Here is a 21,650-nt window from a genome sequence, read left to right on the forward strand (position 1 = left end):
TTGAGCTGAATCCTAAGCCAAGGCAGAGCACAGGTAGAATGTGTGTCCTCCCAGGAGTTCCCATTAGGATCTACAGTGCTACGTTTTGGGCCACCTGTAGCAGAGCAGCTTCAAGGGTAGCTCTTCACAAAGCAAGTTGCAGTAGTCTAGACTAGAGGTAACTGTTGCTCAGATCACTGTGGCTAGATCAAGATGAGACAGGTGGGTCATGTTGTCAGACCCAGCAAAAATAAGGAAAAGCCAACCTAGCAACTTTGGTGACCTGGATCCCTCAAGAAAGGGGGGCAACCCAAGGCTATTCTCAGGGTCTTGACTGAGGTGGATGGTACTAGCTGTACTCAGTCAAAGGTTGGCGGATGGTTCTCCTGATTCATCCCTCACAAGATCAGCTATAGGACCTCTGGCTCTGATGGATTTAATTTCAGATGGCTCATCCCACTATAGCCCCCAGGCACTCAGCCAAAACATCTGGGATGGTGCCAGCCAGCCATCAACAGGAAGAGCTACAGTGTTCAGTGCTGAAGTCCAACAGCTCACAAACGCATACATACCTACCACCTGTTTCCACTCACAAAGTAAGCACACAGGTGAAATCTATTTTTTTTTTAAAAAAAGGCTAGGTAGGAAGTGGTTGTGGGGGGCAGTGTGTGGTTTTCAATTAATTCACCCCTCATTGTTTTGCTGACCATTCCAGGAATGACTGTTATCATTGCAGGAGGAAGGAGCCATCAAGACCATGAGTAACAGTTAGCACAGGCAACACAGCTGCTTATCTCCAATGGCAAGACAGCACAAAGCTTTGAGTGAGGAGCTATGTAAAGAAACATCCCAATTTGCATTCCCTCAGTCAACCCCCTCCCAGTCCATTGTCTCTGTGAATAGGTTTTTTAATGTAAATCACTTTGTGGATAGAACAGGCAATTAAGATAGCCAGGATTCCACTGGGGCTGCTTTTCCCCCCAGGGAGGCAGGAAGATCTAGCTGGGTCCCTCTGTATGTTTAAGAAAGTGGAGGTTGGGACAGAGTGTGGAGACTGTTGCCAGACAGATTCTGAACTGAGGCCCAAGGGACATGGCCGTGGTGTGAGGCAGCTGAAGGCAAAAGAGGGAAAATGATATCCCAGTGGTTTCTGAATACAGTACTGCAGTTTTTAATGTCACATTTTTTACTGGTTCCAAGAATTAGGTATTTTAGAAAAAACCAGGGGCTCTCCACCCATTACTTGCCTTGAGTAGATCTGAATGTTATAACATTACAATGTCCTTTGTAGTTTGTTTATTAGATTTTTATCCCACCCTTTCCCGACCTAAGTCAGGCTTTTTATACGAGCAGTAGTTCATATACAATTTAAAATCACCACAGTTAAACAATTAAAATGTCCCTCAGAACACAATTTCCATCCAGATGACCAATCAAAGAAGGAGAACAGAAGGAAAGGATCAAAGCAATTGCTGAAATAGATAATAAGGTAGTAGAAAACCAGGGGTAGGAAGGGTGGCAAAGATGTAACAATCACTGCCTCAAACATAAACATGGTGGAACACCTCAGTCAAAATCCATCTCAGAAGGCATCTCAGAAGGCAGGGTGTTCCACCAGGCTGGGGCCAGAACTGAAAATGCTCTGGGCCTGGTTGAAGACAACTGGATGCTTGTAGAGCCAGGGACCACCAGCAAGCTATTTCCAGTTGAGCATGGCACCTTTGGGCAGCTAGGTTTGGAATGGCAGTTCTGCAAGTTCGACGATCCCAGACCATTTAGAGTGTTGAAGTTTAATACCAAAACCTTGAACCTGATTTGGTGTTCAACTGGGAGCCTGTGCAGCTGGTGGAGCACAGGCTGAATCTGCAGTCCTGCATTGCATGGCCCCTTGACCCTGCTGTTCACTTTTCATTCCCCCAGCCCCCAGCCCCGCCAATTACAGTGACTGCAGTGTGAGGATCCACCCGTTGCATCTGAAGAAGTGGGCTTATGCGGGTCTAGCGACTTTAAAGCACTGACTTTCAAGATGTGTGCCAAGTTAAACACTGAGAATGACTTCAAACTCCAAAAAAAGATGACTCACTTCATAATTGAGACAGAAAATGTGTTTAGTGTTTGAAATGTAAGCTCCTTTATGTTGGCTTTTATTTTTCTTTGCTGAAGGTAGCTGGCTGTTGTAACATGTATTTGCTGAGATCTGAAGATTACACATCTCCATAACCTGTCTGAGAATACTTGTCTGCAAAGTTGCCTGCCAAAGAACACCTGGAGCCCTCCTGCTTTTATAATGCTTACTTCTGGTTGACAAAGCCCAGCATCACTGCCCAGGCCTGTTGGTGCAAGTCAGAAATTGGCAGGAGCAACTGAACTTGTTAAACTTGCTCTGCTTTTGTCAGACACTTCGCTGCACGTTTGTCTCTCGATTCAAGTTGCTCCATGAGGATTGGAACTAGTGGAGAGGGTCTTTTGGATATTGGTCTCATGGGGCTTCTCCAGTAAGTGGGGAGGTTGATCTGTGACATTGGGCCTCAAGCCCTCTCTCCCCCATATGAAATCTCTGGCCGTGACACGTGTGCATATGTGAGGGTAGTCACTTTTGTTATTCAGTGATGTGGGTGTTAGCACCTGTTGAGGAGCATTCCTTTGTTAAATGCCTTCATTTGCAGAAGCAGCAAGAATCCCAATGAATTCTGTGGATTGTCCGAACCATTACAGGTGTACAAGGCTCTTATATCTTTGGTGAATGTACTTGCTAAAATGCCTGAAATTGTTTCTTTTTTTCAATATATGAGGTTCCATATTCCTCCATATTAAGAATATGATTTCTGCATAGAAGGGGTGATTCCATTGTAAGTTAATTTGGAAAACATCTGGTTAATGTTAAGTATATATGTTTGTCCCTAATGTGAGGTGGCAGAATGAATTTTCCTGCCTTCCTGCTTTACTGCCTTTACACAGGACACCAAGGCTACTAACAATTCAAAATATGCATAATAAAGTCACATTTTAAAACTATTAAAATATGGTTGACATGGTGTGCTAACATATTGGAGGTGGGACATGGTTTCATACTGAAAAAAATAGCAGTCTATCAGAACTCCATGGACACATTTGATCACATGTGACACAAATCAGTTGACATAATCAGAGAGATCATGAACTTGAATTAACGTATAACTTGTATCATTTTGGGAAGTGCCTTCAAGAGAAAAAGCATATCTTTTTAGCACTTTTGTATTTCAGGACAAATTCAGCAAAAGGGTCCCAAGCGATATATGAAAATAACGGAAATAGTCTACATTTTGCATATAAGTTGGCATTAATGGCCTGTGGAAAATAATCATGGCACCAAATGTAGTTAAATCCATCTACTTTTACATGTATTGTTCAATTACACAGTTCATGAAATGTGTAGTTAAATATGAGTTGCAATTGCGTTTGGACCCAAAAAGCTGCGATTTTGCAGCCAATCTTTTGTATTATCTTGCAATTAGCACACAGTTTCTCTATCCAGCAAGCAAACTTCCAATTTAATTGAAGTTGCTGTGGGGCCAGAGAAAACCATCCCCTTCAAAAGGATGAAAGTAATTCATTCCTCAGGTTAATTGATTCTGAAGGTTCTTGTAAATTGAAAACTTCAAGATGTGATTAATTGGGGGTGGGGGGGGCGGAGAATGAGTTCATGTTGTGGAGACATAACCCTTAAGAAGAGAAGCCAAGACCCTCCTCTTCCCTTTTAACCCAGAATACATCCTGACATTTTTAATCAGCTTGTTCTAAGAATCAAATTTTACCAAAATTGGCAGATAAATCAAATGTCACACAGATTGTTAGAACAATAACACAATTCTAATCATGGAATTTTGTAATGCTGTGCATTTCACTGCATGTTAAATTTCTTTGTGAAGGCTTTGGATTGCCTGTGCGTTTATTCTGTGTTTTAGGAATTAAGACATTTACATATGAATTATGTTCTTTATGACTATCTTTGTTTAATTGTATTAAACAGAGAGGACTGCTGTAGGGTGCTTTATTAGCTTCATAAAGAAGAAGTCATTTTGAAATAGTTATTAAGTCGCAGCAAAAAGGACTCTACAGCAAGATTTAATTACGATTTTTTAATTAAGGGAACAGCTACAGATTATAAAAGAATTCAGAGAATTCAACAGGCATGCATAACTCATCGCAATAAATTGATAAAAGTAAGAGAGAAAGTCTCTAAACCTCTTACAATAGTGTTGGTGGAGTAATGTTTAGATGGACGGACGGACGGACGGGCAGACAGATTGATTGACTGATGGTGACCCTGATCTAAAGGCCAATTGCATCCACAGGTGCTCCTGTGCACATAGGGTACATGCTGTGGACTCTTCATGCAAGTGTACTGTTCTAATGTGCAGCGCTGTGAACACTGTAGAGATATTTTCATGGAGCCAAGCTCCAAAAATTTGCTAAAGAGATTGTTCTTTGTGCATGCAGGGCTCTGGTGAGGTATATTACACTACCTATAGATTACCTTTTGGTTCCTTTGCGGTTTCACCCCTTTCCTTTTTGGCCATCCATCAGGCCCATGTTAGAAAGCATCACGGGACCATCAGAAAGACAAATGAGCAGCACTGGTGTCATCTCTCTGACTACCGTCAGAATATATAGTTGCTTTGTCTCAAATAATATGATTATGCTTGTCAGAAACGTGAAAATAATCATATCACATTTCACCACATTAATAACATAAATTTGAGATGCACAAGATTTACAAGGTCAGTTACCACTTCTCCAGTCCCAGTCCCCTGGGAAAATCCTTCCACAAATTACTCATTCATTTTAATGACCTAGTCAGGAAGATAATTTTGCCGCTTAGTTTCTGACAGGTGATACATCTGAGTATTCTGCTGCATTGTAAGACATCTCCCAACAGCAGTGATTTTAAGCAAGCCCATTCTGTTATGTTCCTAGGAACAAACATGATAGGTGAAGTGCATGTAATGACACCAAAGCTGAAAGAACTAACTTTTCCTCCTTTCCAACAGGAGGAAATGTTCTGCCATAAGTTTTGCCATATGTTTCGTGGTGGGGTTGGGTGGTGACGCTATATCGTTTGCACCAAAACAAAACCCATTCTGTTGAAGCCATTGGACTCTGTGAACTGTCAAGCAAATAAAGAACACAAACAAATTGTGTTCAATAAACAAAGCATCAAATGCAACCTTCCTTCAAAATGCTACTTAATCTAGCAGAAGATCTTGAATACGGGAAAGGTGGAATACAAATCTGTATTCCTGTCATGTTCCATAGTATATTCCAGTTATATAATTAGCTACTTCCTTTCCGTACCATCAAGAACAGAAAGGCACCCCAAAACCGAGCTGCTCAAATGGGTTGTTTGTTGCATCTCCCCCCCACCCCCCAAAAAAAGTTCCTGGGGAAGGGGTGATTGCCATGGGGAACTCTTCCAATCATTAAACTTTAGGAGCTAGCCTAGAACCAGATCAGCAGATTTGCAAAGTGGCGACTTTCTGTATTCTAAAAATGTGCTGGGGCAATTGAAGGGCGGGGCGGGGTCTTTGCACCAGACTGGCTTATTTCTGTAGAGTGTTTATTTATTTCCTCCACATAACACCTGATGAAAAACGTCATCCTAAGCCTCTGGCAATTATTCCTTTGATTCCAGATAACTTCTAATGAGAAACATACTGAAAGCTTGAAGAATGATGGAGATAGTCTTGTTCACACGCTACAAAAATTGGCCCAAACTGGCAGGTGAGTTCCCTTAGGCTTTCTGGAATTTCCAAGCTATGTGTGCATTCCTCCTCTTTCATCTCTCTATAATCACCTCAGACAGTACAGGCTTCTTGTGTTGCCAGCCCCCCCCCCTCCTTCACAATACTGTCCTCAAAGCTCTTTTATTCAAAGCAGAAGGGATTTGGGGGGGCTAATCTTGTTTTGATTCTCTGATGTGGCTGGTCAGAGCTGTGTGACATAATTTCTTTTTATTACATCTCTCTTCCTAACCAGATACCAGAATATTGTTCTCGCATGTTAGCAAAATCAGCTCCTTTTTCTTGTGCATGAAAAAAAAGTCAAAGGGAGCATGAAACTCTTTCAGACATAGAGTTGAGGAAAGATGGTCTCTATCTTTTTTAGAAAGTAATAGCTCGAAGATGAGGACACATCCACAGATTTCTCCAAAACACTTTGGCTGCAACTATGCAAATAGGGTTTATTTAATTTTATTGATTTATTTAGAAAATGTTTATGCCATCTCTCCAGGGAACCCGCCCAAGGAGGCTTACCAAATGATACAAAACATAACAACACCATAAAACTAATGTTGTAAACTTAAAATACAACATTTAAAATCCATCCAGAGCATACAAATGTAAATAATTGAAAATGAATTTAAAATTTTTCCGGTTAACAGCACGCTATAAAAAAGATCTGCCCCTTCATTAAAAGCCTCAGGAAACAACACCACATTGCCTATGTACCTGGTAAGCCTCAAGGGGAAGAACATTTCATAGGTGACAGACCAGTGGTGAGAAACACCCTTCCTGTGGGTATCTACCCACGTCACTCTGAGAGTGGGAGCATGGAAAGCAGGATATAAGAAGACCTTAGCTGGCAGGCTGGACAGTGTGCGAGGATACAGCAGTGGGGTTGTGCTGACATGAATTTGCCTTTTCCATGATGATGTCTGTTCTCAGTAGCAACAGAAGACTAATTTCAGTGCATGGGGAAATGAAGCTGAGGCCTGGTGCTGGCTTTAAATGCATTCATTGTGCTTCTGCGCTAGGGGCTCTTACACTTGAGTCTGTGAAAGGCATTGTCACGGGACACTATACCTATTCTGGAATTCTTAAAGAGCGTGGATTCCAGTATCCTGAGTGGAGCTTGATGTTGGTTGCTATATTCCATGTCAACATGCTCTCCCTTATTGTTTCAGCCAGTGCCGCTTTATTTTTAACCTCTCGCAATTTACAAAAAGAAATAGCTTCAGGGTCGAATCCATGTCAACCAAAACTTCTGATCCAATCATTACGGCCTAGTAGATTGGAGGGCCTTGGAGTTGTCCTATAGTCAGTTTCGTCTGTGTACAATGGGAATCTAAGTAATCGTTTCCTATTTAAAACGCGCTCTATAGTTTCTAGCTTTTAAAGCTGTGTCCCATAGCTTGAGATATCATTTTTTTTAAAAAAAAAAATCTTTGCTTGGCCATGAATTTGTTGATGACCTTGAGTAATAGCTGCCTTTGAGCCATAGTTGCTCATCTGTAAAACACGTATAAATACAAACTGGCCTGAATGATGGCTGTCATAATTGTAATGTATTTTGCTAGCAAACTATATTAATAAATACCAAAGGCAGTATTTTGGAAACAGACTTTTCTTCCACTACAGGTAGAAATGGTCAGTAAAACACAAGCATAGCATCTACCTGGCTTTATGGTATGGTCCTGCAACTGGGATGCAGCTATTAGATGGCCCCCAACGTGGCTGAGAGTTCCCTCTTTTTATATTTTCCTTTCAACCAGTATCCATTCTTTATCAGAACGCGGTAGATGCTGCCAGTTATTATAAAGCAAAGATATAAAGGGCAATGACAGCTCTTGTCTCTCGCATAAAGCAGCTACACTGTTAACCACATGTATTTATTGACTTCATTTATACCCAGTGGAGACCCAAAGCAGTTTAAATCATTCTCCTTTTCTTAATTTTATCCACATCCAGCTGCGTGAGTGTGTGTGCGCAAGACCTTAGAAGCTGAGCTAGGGTGATCTTTCTCTCTTCCATCCAGAACATTGTTGGAGACATTCTTCCATGAATCTATATTTCTTCTCACAGGAGTAACAGCTTCCTGCCACAGTACCTGTGGAGGAACTTCTGGTGTCTCTATGACCATCAGGCTTTGCACTTTGTCCTGATATAAACCATTTAGCTAACACCAACGATATGCGCACACGGCGATATATGGAAGTCAGTTTTTCTCTCACACAACCAACACAAATGCAGATGTACAGCTCTTTTCCCATTGTACCATTCATCCAAAGCCTAACTGGGTGCATCTTTTGCTGCAGAGACAAGCTACACCTCTCCCTTGTAGTTAAAGACACATCCCAATGTCAAACATATGATATTAATCTTAAAGTAGGCAGACACTACATTATAAAACTAGTGTCACCTAACAGTAGGTGCTTTACAGAGAAGACTACATCTGTTCAGGGATAACATTTGATACTAATATATACACTAACATATAATTGTGTTTAATATTTTTACCCATAGTGATCAGTATTCCTTCTTTAACGTATTTTTTTCTAAAAGCCTATGTGCTATATAGACTGTCTTGAATAAACAAATATGCATGTTAAATCCTTTCGAACTCTTGCCTGCCGTATATGTCATTTATCTAGTGTTGGAAAGGGACTGAAGCTCAGCAATAGGATATTTACTATGCAAGTTAAGTGTTGAGAACCTGGACAGCCACTGGTAGTTACAGTGCATAATACTGACTCTGACAGGCCAACAGTCTGGCTATGTAGAAATGCACCTGTGTTCACCTTAAGATGAAAACAGGCCCCTAGAGTGAGCTTTTGTCAGACTGGTTGTCAGCAGGCACGAATAATGGATTAAGAAAGGAGAAGGGTTTTTTATGACCGAATCTTTCCTTCCAAAAGCGATTCAAAATGAAAGCTCACATTTCAAGTCTATAGCCATAACATACTTCCTGTTCTCTAAATAATCCAGCTGCTTGGAGCCTTTTAACTAAAAATATTTCAGTAACTGTTGGTTTTCCCTCCCTTTTGTTAGCTCCCATGCTGACATCGTAATTGCTTCCTTGGCTTCTGAAATCCTGAAGAAAACTGAACACACCAAACCTCGTTCAACTGATGCCACTGAACAGCTGTAAATTTGCTTGAAATCTGCATGTTTAAAATCATACTTCCTAATACAATGTTATTGCTCACAGCCTTGTTGTTGCTTTGTTTGTTCCATATGCAGGCCACTGGCAGATAGCACATACTGGGGCTGGGTGAGCTAATTTCATATTATACAGAGCCTCCAAAATACTTTGCGGCAGCACCTGTGAAGGGGTTTGTGGGTGTGTTTGTAATTGCCAAAGGCTACAGTGTGACACCGAGGCCTTAGTCCAGTAGCATCTTAGAGACCAAGAAGATTTTTGAGTCATAAGCTTTCAAGGGTCAAAGCTCCCTTTGTCAGGTACAACCATCTGAGGGTTGACAGCTTCTCCAGGCACATTTAATGTAACTACACTCAAGCTGATGACGTACACAATAGGGCAGGGGTGGCCAACCTATGGCACGCCAGATGTTCATGGACTACAATTCCTATCAGCCTCTACCAGCATGGCCAATTGGCCACCCCTGCTATAGGGTAAGCCAGCATGAACAGAAACGGAGAAGGACGAAAAGCTGGTTGGATATTGCAACTGGAGGGTTAGAAAAAAGGGAGCTGCACATACAAGCCACAGCTGGCTTCTTCCCTTGCGCTCTCTGCCTCCAGAGTAGGGAGGTTTTTGTACCATATACTGGCTATGTGTGCAAAGGTGAGAATGGGCCTTTCTTGGAGCCATTAGAAACTTCCCCAGAAATGCCAGGATTGGGAAACCTTGGCTACACTGGGTGGCAAGGTAGAGAAGCTGCTAAAAATGCAGATTAGAACCCACTTGTTCCAAAGTATGGTTCAGGCACCAAAGATTTCTGTGAGGAAAGGAATTACCATTGTTTCAAGACTTTCTCTAGCAGAGCAGTTAAGACAATATTTAAGCTTCTCCATATTTGACCAAGATGCTAAGATTCAGTGGCATTTTCCCAACTCAAGCCACTATTGCAGAGTGCATGCTTTGCTGCACAATTTATCATACTAACTGAAAATCAATGATAATGACCTTTAAAGGCATCAAAAGACCAACTGAAATAACTTGACACAAAGTGAATTAAAAGTTTACTTTAATTCTGAACCATTTGTATAACTGTTCTCATGAAGCATCTGTATCACAGCAGGCTACAATAACATTGGGATAAAAGGCAACTGGTAAGCTGTCCAATACAAGGTTCCATACAACTGTTCTTACTGGCCCCTACCCAGACATCTCCAGATAAAGTTTTTGATCAAAAACATGAAATAGATCCACCTGCTTATTTTAAGCATATTAAAAAGGAAACTAATTGGACCATTTCTATTTTGTCTAATTTTTTATACAAAAAGGCTACACAATGTTACACTTTTCAGAATACGATTAGAGTGATTATGAATTAGTGTTCTACACCATTACTCGATCCTTAAAAATCAGAAATTGCTGTAGCGTATTCACTATAACTTAAACACAGACTTAAAACCCTACAGTTACTGCAAAAAAAGGAACTACTTTTAAAGCAAGCAAGGTCAGTACCATTACAGAGATTTTAAAAATTAAAAAAAAAGTCTTAAACAAGCAAGGCTAGGGTTTGATAAATTCCATCTTGTGAATCATTCTTGTGCATTCTTCGTTTCATGAGTCACTCCCCAAATCCATTTGTTACTCCTCGACCAAAAGGACCAGAACAAAAAGTTTACTTCAGTTGTTCCCATAGGAAACTCAGCTTGGTTAGTGTGTCAGGCACTTTCTGAGATACTAGCCTACCCCTCGAGCCCTCTCAGCAACTCTACAGGCCAATCACAATGCAAGATCATTCAGACAATACAGCTGTGTAGGAGAAAAAAAATAAGAAAGGAACAGTCAGTGTTAAAAACACCAATATGGTTACTCATGTTAATGAGCTGCATCAAGCCTGCAGCACAGAACGCCCAAGTTAATCACTTTCACAGATCATATGATGAGTCAGTTTCAAGGCAGGTACTGCAAGCTTGACACTTGTACCTATGCCTAAACACAGACCAACCCACTCAAGCCATTCCCTCCCTCCCTGCCAGCCCAGTTCAGTTTGGTAGGTAGGTGCAGGGGAAACTTCTTACCTAACGGACGATTTACAGGTCAGTATCAAACCAGGCCAACTGATTACTGTCATTTGGAGGCAACCCATCCATAAGGTCCTGGCCATGTCCTAGATCTGGCAGCCCATCAACTGGGTAGTCAGCACCAGGGTGGTGGCCACCCATTTCATGTTCCATCATTGGGTCCATACCCAAGGCATCCTGACCGTATCCTCCAGAGTGGAAAGAACGGTAACTAGGATCTATGAAAGTTAAGGGTGGCAGAGGGGGGGGGGGGGGAAAGCTGTTAACAGCTGCACTAGAAGCTTCGATATCAGCGTGAGAGATTATTTTTTATAATCCAGCCACTTTGAACTTACGTTTCATAAATGCATTTGTTTAAACAAAATGGCCGGCGCGTCATTAAGTACATTTGTGTGACTGCTAATAAAGCATGCCGCTCTCAGAAATATTTAAGCCCACTTGAGTCAAAGCCATTAGTTTGCATACGGCTGAAAACCCCAAGATTTCTATACTGCTCACCAATTACAATATAGACTTAATACACAGAGGTAGTTATAGCCTTTAAAACCAGCCTTTATACCATTGACATGTTCAGCACGTGTTCAAAGGTAATTCCACATCAGGCGTTATTCAATGGTTAGAAAACAAGCCAGTCATAATGCCTTGGAGAGGTAGTCTCACTTAGGCTGTTTTATGACATGTTCAGTGTCACGGTTTCATTTAACAGTACAAGTAACCGATTAGATAACAGCATAAGCTTAAGGATGTGCCATTCAAATCTCCACTAGAGGAATTTTTATTAAATCTGATTTACTATGAAGCAACAAAACAGTTCATACGTACCATCTGGGCGATATCCAAGAGGTTCTCCCTGGGCACCAATATCAAGGGCAAGATCAGCAGTCTGCAGAAAATAGGTAAAGAACGGGATATTGTAGTAGAGGCAAGCAATTTACTCCCAATGGGAAGTGTTCCCCTCAATTCTGCAAGTTTGCTCTAATAGCCACTTTATATTAGAAACGCATACAATAAATGAATTTTAGCAGTGACACAAATGACAATAAAGATTAAGCATCTGCATGAATTTCTGCCTTGCAAGAAGTCTCATATGCAGCAAGACAAAGAGTTGACCAAGATACCTTGGCACAAAAAGGTTTGTGCCAGCACTACCTGAGACCAAGAAATGTTGCTGAAACTGTTTAATTAAAAAAGCTTAATACTGAGAAAGTTCACTGTTCTCCAGCATAATAACCACATCAGATGCTTTGGCAGCAACTAAATTAGCTGAATTTTAGTTTTATCCAGTTGTGTTCAAATTAAATCAGAACACCTTTTGCTAGCTGGGAACACCAACTAGCAGTGAACTGCTGACACATTAGATGTCCAACCTGAATTCTGTAAATAGGCATAGTATTAAATTGAGAAGTTACAAAAACAACAGACTCACTCACCTCATTCCAAGTCATTGGTTCAGTCCTGAATAAAGAGCTGGTCAATTCAACTGAAAGCCGTTTCTTATAGTCTTGTGGCTTATCCTCAGACATTCTAAACAGCACTGCAGCTGCATAAGTTGCTATTCAAAGACAAGTAAAATTTTAGCAAGGAAACTGAGAACTGCACCAAGCCACCACCGCCCCACACCCCTTCACTTACCCACACCCTCATTCCTAGAATGAAGAAGTTCTGTAAGCGGAGCTGTTGCACCCTCTGCTTCAATGGCCTCTGCAGCTTCTTTATCTTGAGCCAGTTCACACAATACACCAGCCGCTACTCTCTGAATATTCTCAATAGGGGAATACAGCAGCTGGGAATGGGGCAGGGGAGGAAGAGAAAGAAAACAGAACATTCACTCTAAGTTTCATATGCATACCATTAAGTACAAAAACTGGGGGAAAGATGGATTATCAGGCAAAACGTTTGGTCAACCTAAATCTGCATAAACTATTACAGTAATCCAATTAGCTGGTAAGGGCAATTTTACAAGCACAATTCATGGTTAACACTTCATGACAAGTTCCACAATTCTTTGCAAATGAAAGCAGTACAGAATAAAATTCCACTTACATTCCACTCAGAGGAATATGCCACTACAGTGCATAGTTTTCAAGCTGAGGTTTTCAAGCCCCTCTATTATGTAGAAGAGTATGCTGTTCAGTTTAATTGCACCTACTGAAGTATTTATTTGAATGAATGTATACCTACCTGAACAAACAGTGGAATGGTATTGAGACCCCTTATTACAATACGATTGTGGACGTCTCTAGCCAGGATATGAAGGGCTCCAGTGCAGCCTTCAACTATCTCCTCCATTCGCACACCCTCCTGCACAAGATTAACTGGGTATTAGAGATCAGAGCAAGTGCTTTTTGCTAGAAAGAGAATCTTACGAATTCCTTTCCACAAAGACAACCAAGTTTGCATCTTACGAATTCCTTTCCACAAAGACAACCAAGTTTGCATCTTTCAGGATATAAAAACAGCTTTCTATGCTTCAGGTCTTCAAGCACCAGTTTACTTCCATAAAGAACTTTCCAACTTAATTTTGTGAAAAGGATTACAGCTGGAATTTGATATTCAGGTTCCACAAAACTGATCTACTCTTCTAGGATGGTCCCAAAATAATCTATTTTCCAGCAGCATATACCATACTGTAATTGTCCTCTAACCTACAGTATGTTTACTATTAAAACTACACACTGGACAAAGTGGCAAGATTAACTAGTGGGTATATGTACTTCAACTTAAGCGTGCAATAGCTTGCAAATTCTCACTGGCTGTCCAGAGGACAGAGAACCTGCCTCACATCAATTACAGTATCTGACACGGTACTACTTTTTTTGGCAGTGTCACCATATAGTATCACTGCAGAGCCTGCCTAGCAGAGGAATATATTGGACCAATCACTGCCATGCAAAACTTAAATATAGTGTATCAGAACAGCAAAACTAAGGGAAAAATCCAAATCACTATACAACCACTATGCAGCGGCTACAACCAACTGACACATTTTTCAGTTGGTTGTATCCACTGTACAGTGGTTTGTATTTTTTCCTTTAATATGCACCACATACCACAAACTGCTGCTGTGTGCCGCCCATTGAAGTACGACGCTGGGTATCCTGATGTGCTCTAACCAACAACTGGACTAGTCTTGGAATAGCACCTTGTTCACGTAAAGGAGCATGATTTGCTGGGCAGAGAGCAAGATTGCGGATCAGTCCAACAGTAGCCTGAAATTAGAGAACATGTTGTTAGGACATAAATATGACATAAAGGACACTCCAAAACCCAGCTGTAACAGTTAAAGCAACTCTGTGGGTTGCAGTGATTTTGGATCTTATCCCACCCTCAAACTATCTCACTGGTGGAAAATTGTCCATCGGCTGTCTATCTCATCCCCCACCAAAGGATTCTCCAGCTGGCTGTGAAAAGAAGCCTCACCTTGATTAGAGGCCAGTGAGATGGTGGATGCAAGAGTTTTACCACCACTGGAAGTCCATAATGGAGTCGCACTGCATTCTGAGCCATCTCAGCTTCCTGATGCCGACTGGTGAGGTGACGGAGTGCACAAATGGCTGGTTCAGTGATGTCTTCCCTATCACCGGCTCGAAGAACTGTGCGCACAAGAGCCTCAATGCCACCAACCTGGCACACCATCATTTTATTCTTGTAGTTGTTACAGGTAAGGTTAGAAAGGATACCAGCAGCACAGGTTACAACGTTGATATCATCTGATCCTAAAAGCTGCACAAGGGTTCCCAGAAGACCCTCCATACCTTCCTGTATGAAAAAGATATTCTTAGCATTAGCTTCTTAAGGATCCATTTTCCAATGAGAAGTATGAAACAGTCTTTTGTAACAGCTCATCCAATTTAACAAGCCTACTGAAAATGCCCCCTTCCCAGGTTGTTACCTGTCTAAACAGTTTGAACACAAGGTTTACAATGAATGCAGATTTGGCATATGCAGGATTTTCCACAGGCTACCTGTTTCAAAGCTATACCTTTTCTCACCGAAAGATAGAAGCTCAACTGTGACCAAATACCCTTCTTCCTGTAGAATGCTTCACAGCGGGTGCGGATCTTTAGGAACAGACCTACAAATAGAGCATTCCACAGGAAGAAGAGGAGTATTTGGTCACAATTGAGCTTCTATCTTCCAATGAGACAAGGTACAGCAATCCTTCCAGGTGACAACCAAGCATTCTGGTGAGAGTGCAGACACGTGTAAGAAAGTACTTTATAATCATCTACAAGGCAGAAATCAGGGTAAACCCAATAGAAGCCAGATGAATACAGCGAAGACTGCCTTGACATCAGAATTCCCTCTTCCCCTCAGCTGTGTTGGAACAATGAAGTTCAATTCTATTCCCCCCCACACAAAATTAAGGTAACAAGAGTGCTTCTTGGTGCCTAAAATATTAGCATACTAACAGCCTGCCACAAGTCAGAAGGTAAGAGGAACACTGATGCTCAATCAGCTGTGGTAGGCACAGCTTGTGAGAAACAGCACAGCAGAGTTCTGTGGGATAGGATGGACTTGCTTTGCTGGAAGAAAAGTCAGTTGTACCTGAGCAAGGTTTGTAGCTTGGGTGCATTTCAAGCCCACTTCTTACCTGCTTAGTTGCAGCATCTGAGAGATTTCTAAGAGTCCAGAGACAATTCTGAACAAGACGCTGACTTGGATCTGTAAGGTGGAGTCCTAAAGCTTGCATCCCACCTGAAAGATCATGAACATTTTAAATTTAGGTGCTTCCTGACGTTTAATCCAGCCATTAGACCACTACTCCTATTCATCACACTTCAGTTCTACCAATGTGTAAAGTAGAAGTTATGTCTGAAGAACACGTAACCTGAACGTGGCTCATAGGGAAATACCTTTGGCTAATAAGGGAAGATCACGGCTCAATGGCAGAGCATCTGCATAGCATGCAGAAGGTCCCTGGCACCTTCAATTTAAAGAATGAGGTAGTAGGTTATGTGAAAGACCTCTGCCTGACACTTTGGAGACCCACTGCCAGTCTGGGTGACAATACTGATTTTGGTGGATCAAAAGTCTGATTCAGTATGAGGGAGCTTCAGTTTGGGCAGGAATAGCTTTATGATTAAACATGCAGACCTACATAGTCGGGATTCCTAAAAAGTGCAAAACAGCCTTTGCAATTTTAGAATTCCTCCTAGACTTGAAACACAAAAGCATGAGCACAGACACCAAACACACCTGATTCAACGGGTATGTCTGTTCTGCTAGTTCATATGAAACCCTACCCTTCAGGTACAGTCCACCACAGTTCAAGAGCATAGAATGCAACCCCAATATTAGGTGTAAAAACTTACCAGCCTCAACAATGGCAGGTTTGTTACTAGAGCAAACTGACAGCACCTTCAGCACTCTACTTGTGGTCCACAGCAATTTCTCATAGGTGTAAGTCCTCATTATGTTCACTAGAGCTTGGGGTCCACCACTTGCTAGAATGATAAGCTGTGAGAAGACAGATGTGTTGATTTCTTTGGGAACTATTGTGGTCCAAAACCATCAAATTTACTATCTGCCAAACGTGAAAAGAGAACTGGTACAAAATGTTTTATAGATGTCAAGTGACACTGAAAGATATCATGAAGATGAATAAAAGCTTCAACAGTGACTGTTGGAAATGCCAAGAAGTTGGATCTTTTTTTCATATGTGATGGACTTATAAGACAAAAAGTATGAGTTGGACATACATGCAAAAAAGAGATCACATTTCCATTTGTTGCTAAGACAGTGTTATTAGGTATTCTTCCTGAGAATTTTCCAAAGAAACTAAAAGAACTATGTTTGTATTTACTAAGGGCTGTCAGAGTAGCAGTGGCAACCAGCTGGAAAGCCAAAACTCCATACACAGAAATTTGGGAGGAAAAAGTCAGAATATGCTATAATGGCTAAACAAATTTCATAAACACAGTGAACGCATAAGTTTGATGAGAAGCCAGAATTGTATTTTTTATATATTACTGAATCCATTACTGAAAAATAATACTAACGTAGATTAAAATTAGATTCAGGGGAACTAAATGAATAGATTAATATTATTAAGTCAAGGATAAGAACCAGGGGGCATTCATTGAAAATGCTGGGGGGAAGAATTAGGACTAATAAAAGGAAACACTTCTTCACGCAACGTGTGATTGGTGTTTGGAATATTCTGCCACAGGAGGTGGTGATGGCCACTAACCTGGATAGCTTTAAAAGGGGCTTGGACAGATTTATGGAGGAGAAGTCGATTTATGGCTACCAATCTTGATCCTCTTTGATCTGAGATTGCAAATGCCTTAACAGTCCAGGTGATCGGGAGCAACAGCCGCAGAAGGCCATTGCGTTCACATCCTACATGTGAGCTCCCAAAGGCACCTGGTGGGCCACTGCGAGTAGCAGAGAGCTGGACTAGATGGACTTTGGTCTGATCCAGCTGGCTTGTTCTTATGTTCTTATGTTATAAGTGATTGTTTATTTGATATATACCAGTGGGTCTTGATTGACTAGCAGAATGTTAGGTGGAATGAGCAAGATGGAAGGTTCTCTCTCAAATTTGTAGCATGTATATGTTTTGAACATTAAGATCCATTTTATCGTTATGTTGTTAGTTACATGGTTTGATTTTTTTTATAATGTTCTATCCTGGCATGTGTTTTTATATATAAAATGTAATTTAACTTTTTAAAAAAACAAACTGATTTCTAAATAAAAAGCAAGCACAGCTGGTATTAACACTACTGTCTGCTGGCATATATACCTGCATACAAGGTGTCATGCTTACATTTTCAGATTCAAAAGAACAGATTAGTGCATTCACGTTTAGCCTGCCCTAGCAGAGTTTAATGACCATGTATTTCCAGCACTAGTACCAGTGGCACTGCTGCAATGCCTATCGTTATGTTCTTATGCCTTTGTGCAGTCTTGACTCTTAAAGCATTTGGTATTTACCTTACTTTCTTGATTGCCATAAGCAAGAATCTGAAGGCAGTCTGTTGTAATAGCCAAAAACTTAACATTTGTCTTGTTGAGCAAGGCAACCATTTTCTGCAGACCCCCTGCTAGACGAACAGCCATTTTGGCACCTTCTTGATGTAAGAGAAGATTGTGTAGAGTAGTAATGGCATAGAAGAGTACAGAATCCACTGGAGAACTGAAAGGAAAGACCAGGTTAGTAAGTAGCCAGTATAAGTTCAATAAATGCTATGTACATATAGAGAGAGACTATGGCAAACATACCCAAGCATTTTAACCAGAGCAGGAATGCCTCCAGATTTGAAGATTGCCAGCAAGCCTTCACGATGATGAGAGAGGTTATGTAGTGTACCAGCAGTACAACGTGCTGTCTCCACGTCATTTGTATTCTGCATAGTACGGACAATGGCAGAAACCATTTGTGGCGAGCGCATGATAGCATGGCGAGAGGCTTCCTTTTTGGACAACTGATGAACCATAACTGCAGCCTTGTTTACCACCACCTACAAATGTATACAGGTTATGAGTTTTCAGCATTCAAAGGTATTTCAAACAGGCACACAGCATATATTTCCAGACTGGCCACAATTTTAGGCTCCATGACTTCAACTGAAGATGGGTTACATATGTATGTACCTGGTCCTCATCATTCAACAGTTTGGTCAGTTCTGGGATGGCACGGGTTGCTAGTTCTGCATCATCTTGGTAGTTTATCAAATTGACCACAGCATGTTTTAACATCTGAGAAGGTTCAGCCAGGCGTTGAACATTTGTTGGATGAGCAGCATCAAACTGTGTTGATGGAATCTGCATGCCTTCATCCAGAGTTTCAGGAAACATGGCAGCACGTACTCTCTGTGCTCGGGTCATAGCATATTGCCCATCAATATCTGAAAAACGATTAAGCACTTGACTAGTTACTGAAATACAACAAGTGGGCTTGTGAGCAAGTTATAGGGTCTTACTTACCAGCAACCTGCTCTTGGGTGAAGGACTGGGAGAATCCTTGTTCCCACTCATACAGAACTTGGGTGGTATCAACATCATCATCTTCAGGGTTTCCTTTGCCACTCAGAGAGGGAGCTGTTGTGGTAGCACCAGAGTGGATCCCAGAGTCCAGGTATGATTGCTGCTGCCAGTGGCTGACAGCTGCCTTTCTGTCTGGTTCCATTGCCATGTCCAATTCCATTAAGTCTGCTTGAGTTGCCATGTTCCTTCCTGTGCTCCCAGAACTGTGGTCTGTTGATCTTCAGACCACTGGCAGGGAGGCGAGAGCACGGGGGCCCCACGGCTCCCTCTTCCAGCCGCTGCGGTCACCTTCTCTCGGTCTCACCACTGAAAGTCACCGCGGTCCCCAGCTGGCAGGAATTCTTGATTAAGTTAGCCAGCATACCTTTTGTATCACTGAGGCAAATGTGTCGTGGCTGAAGTGGGAACTGGTTTTTCTCAAGCTAGAGGCTTTGGTTTTTTTTTTTAAAAAAAAAATGCTTTAGGAAGAGTTGAGGCTGCTATTCACAGGTCTATGTTGGCAGGAGATCCTTGCTCAGGCAGGTTTTTACCTTAGTGGTGATCCAATTCAGGGATGGCATCCATCTTGGCACTGCATTGCTAGGCTACCTCCAAGGTTGGCATAATAGGTAGAGACACTGCTGTCCAAAGAAAACAGGTCTCCCCCACTTACCATGGATCTGTCTGGCAACACTTCCCTTCAGACAGAGAAGGGCTGGATTTCAATGCCACATTGCTCTGTTCTGCTCTGGTCTGGCTCTGCCCTCTGAGCTGGGAGCCAGAGCTGGTCTGTCCTCGGCCTCCCTTTTGAAAGCTCTACCCTTGGTTCTTGGACACAATCAGTGGCCTCCCTCTATTTAGAAGCTGCACAGGAGTGTGGCCAAGGTGATGAGGGACCAATAGTTCTTTTAAAGCAATTTTTGCAACATTACTTTTTCTCCTCACCCCCAATCTGAAGGTCAAAGGGTCAGCAGTCTATGGTTGCCTGTCACCAAGCAAAGGGGCCAGCTGCTTGATTGATTGGGTGGGTTACAGGTACCAGAGGATCATTGCAATAAGTAACCCAACTGGGCCTGGTGGATGCCAGGCTTAACCATGTTAGGGCTTAGAAGAAAAGGTGTTTGGTCTCTACCCCCACTAGCCAACACTAGGCATTTTTGCCATCCCCAGGGTGCTGTATTTGGCCCACGTCTTTGGAAAGGGCCTCTGTGTGATAAGAAATGCTTTGAGAAGTTTAATTGGAGAATGTTTAAAAATAACAATTATTTGTCCTTAGTACACACAAACTATTTTGAGTCACTGATGTGGCTATGCTTTTGTTTGGATAAGCCCAGAACCTTAACTATATGGAATCACATCTGACATCTTCCTCGGCAGACTAGGAATTCTGCTGTGCTTCTGCATCAGTATGATTAAGTGATCCAATCAGAATTATCCACTTCCAGTAGAGGCTACTTAATAGGAAGCAAGGCCAAAGCCAGGGGTAATACAGAGATGAATTGTTCTTTTGGAATGTTGTGCATGGGTAATCTTATTTTAATTAGTTAGTTCCCCATTATGCATACGAGAAGTTTGCTTATGACATTAGTTTGGGAATAATTGTTTGAATTTAATGGCAAACCATCATCAACAGACAGGTCTGAAATATAGTTGGGATGTTTCAGAACAATCTGTGTGTGTAATGGAGGAGTTGCTTTGCAGAATTGTGCAACTATATAATATATATTATAAAATTTTAAAACATATGTGTAAAAGAAAATAAAAAACAATCGTTTAAAATATAATATCCTAAATACTTTTATTGCTATGTGACATCAGATTACACAAGCTCAACTTTATTTTACACATTTTAGAAAAATGTTCCTTTTTTTCATTTTTACGAGGACATTTGAGTCATCGTAATAGACAGAGTTAGTTTACACAGCTGAATGCACTTCCACATTCAAACTGGAAATAATTATGTTAAGCTTTTTTTTTAAAAAAAAAGTTAGCCTCTTCAAAAAATAATGCTGACTCTGCTTTTTTGCTTTTGCCCTAAAATTTAACACTTGATAGATGATTTCTTTGATACAGATTTCCACAGTTCAACTGGATCTACCTAGTCTTCCATAGAAGGACACCTTTGCACACATTGTTGTTGAACTTGAGGGTTTGACCCATAGGAAAAACACCTTTGCTGACCCTGTCCCCTGCATGGTTGCTGTGGTTTCTCATGAGGACAATTCCTATGTATTGTGGAGAAAGCGTTGACACATATACTTCCTTATGATCCCTGAGTTCTGCTTTCTGAGATAGAGTCAACATGGTGTAGCGGTTAAAGAGTAGTGGACTCCTAATTTGGAGAACTAGGTTTGATTCCCCCACCTCCTCCACATGAGCAGCAAGACTCTAATGTAGTGAACCAGGTTTGTTTCCCCACTACCTGCACACATGAAAACCGCTGCAGTGACCTTGCCCAGGGTAATTAAGTAAGCTGCTATGGAGAAGTAGTGGAATAAAAATTTGATTAAGCTGCACAGGCACCATTATTATCCTTGTCTTCTGCATATGAGAAGCTGAAGGAAAAAAATTACTTGCCTGATACCTCCTAGTTTGCCTGATACCTCCTAGCTCCTAGTTGAAAAGAGAGCTAGAATTTTATTTATTTGTGCATAAAATGCCGTATCACTCTCCTTTCTATTTTAAAACACAAAGGAAATGACTTTACATTTTTCAATCTTG

General features: G+C 41.4%; 2 protein-coding genes across 5 annotated transcripts in view; one reads left to right on the plus strand and one right to left on the minus strand.

Moving 5' to 3' along the window:
- Nucleotides 1–21,650, plus strand: part of ULK4 (unc-51 like kinase 4) — a 221,534-nt gene that overhangs the window by 188,559 nt on the left and 11,325 nt on the right. For 3 of the 4 annotated variants that reach the window (XM_048511794.1, XM_048511797.1, XM_048511795.1), the window contains 2 exons: nucleotides 5,651–5,739; nucleotides 8,787–8,945. In XM_048511794.1, coding sequence (XP_048367751.1) covers nucleotides 5,651–5,739; nucleotides 8,787–8,886 — 189 coding nt within the window. In that variant the 3' untranslated portion in view covers nucleotides 8,887–8,945. Of the gene's footprint in view, nucleotides 1–5,650; nucleotides 5,740–8,786; nucleotides 8,946–21,650 lie in introns of those variants that run through there. The other variant, XM_048511796.1, reaches the window with a different exon arrangement.
- Nucleotides 9,930–21,650, minus strand: part of CTNNB1 (catenin beta 1) — a 32,700-nt gene continuing 20,979 nt past the window's right edge. Inside the window, exons 2-15 of the mRNA XM_048511798.1 lie at nucleotides 18,891–19,216; nucleotides 18,558–18,811; nucleotides 18,186–18,424; nucleotides 17,898–18,099; nucleotides 16,271–16,415; nucleotides 15,550–15,653; nucleotides 14,376–14,714; nucleotides 14,006–14,164; nucleotides 13,137–13,256; nucleotides 12,588–12,738; nucleotides 12,386–12,507; nucleotides 11,778–11,838; nucleotides 10,953–11,173; nucleotides 9,930–10,683 (exon numbers count right to left, since the gene is read on the minus strand). Of these exons, the coding sequence (XP_048367755.1) occupies nucleotides 10,965–11,173; nucleotides 11,778–11,838; nucleotides 12,386–12,507; nucleotides 12,588–12,738; nucleotides 13,137–13,256; nucleotides 14,006–14,164; nucleotides 14,376–14,714; nucleotides 15,550–15,653; nucleotides 16,271–16,415; nucleotides 17,898–18,099; nucleotides 18,186–18,424; nucleotides 18,558–18,811; nucleotides 18,891–19,131 (2,346 nt within the window). The 5' untranslated portion in view covers nucleotides 19,132–19,216 and the 3' untranslated portion in view covers nucleotides 9,930–10,683; nucleotides 10,953–10,964. The remainder of the gene's footprint in view (nucleotides 10,684–10,952; nucleotides 11,174–11,777; nucleotides 11,839–12,385; nucleotides 12,508–12,587; nucleotides 12,739–13,136; nucleotides 13,257–14,005; nucleotides 14,165–14,375; nucleotides 14,715–15,549; nucleotides 15,654–16,270; nucleotides 16,416–17,897; nucleotides 18,100–18,185; nucleotides 18,425–18,557; nucleotides 18,812–18,890; nucleotides 19,217–21,650) is intronic.

The sequence above is a fragment of the Sphaerodactylus townsendi genome, linkage group LG11, assembly GCF_021028975.2.
Source record: "Sphaerodactylus townsendi isolate TG3544 linkage group LG11, MPM_Stown_v2.3, whole genome shotgun sequence".
Lineage (NCBI taxonomy): Eukaryota > Metazoa > Chordata > Lepidosauria > Squamata > Sphaerodactylidae > Sphaerodactylus > Sphaerodactylus townsendi.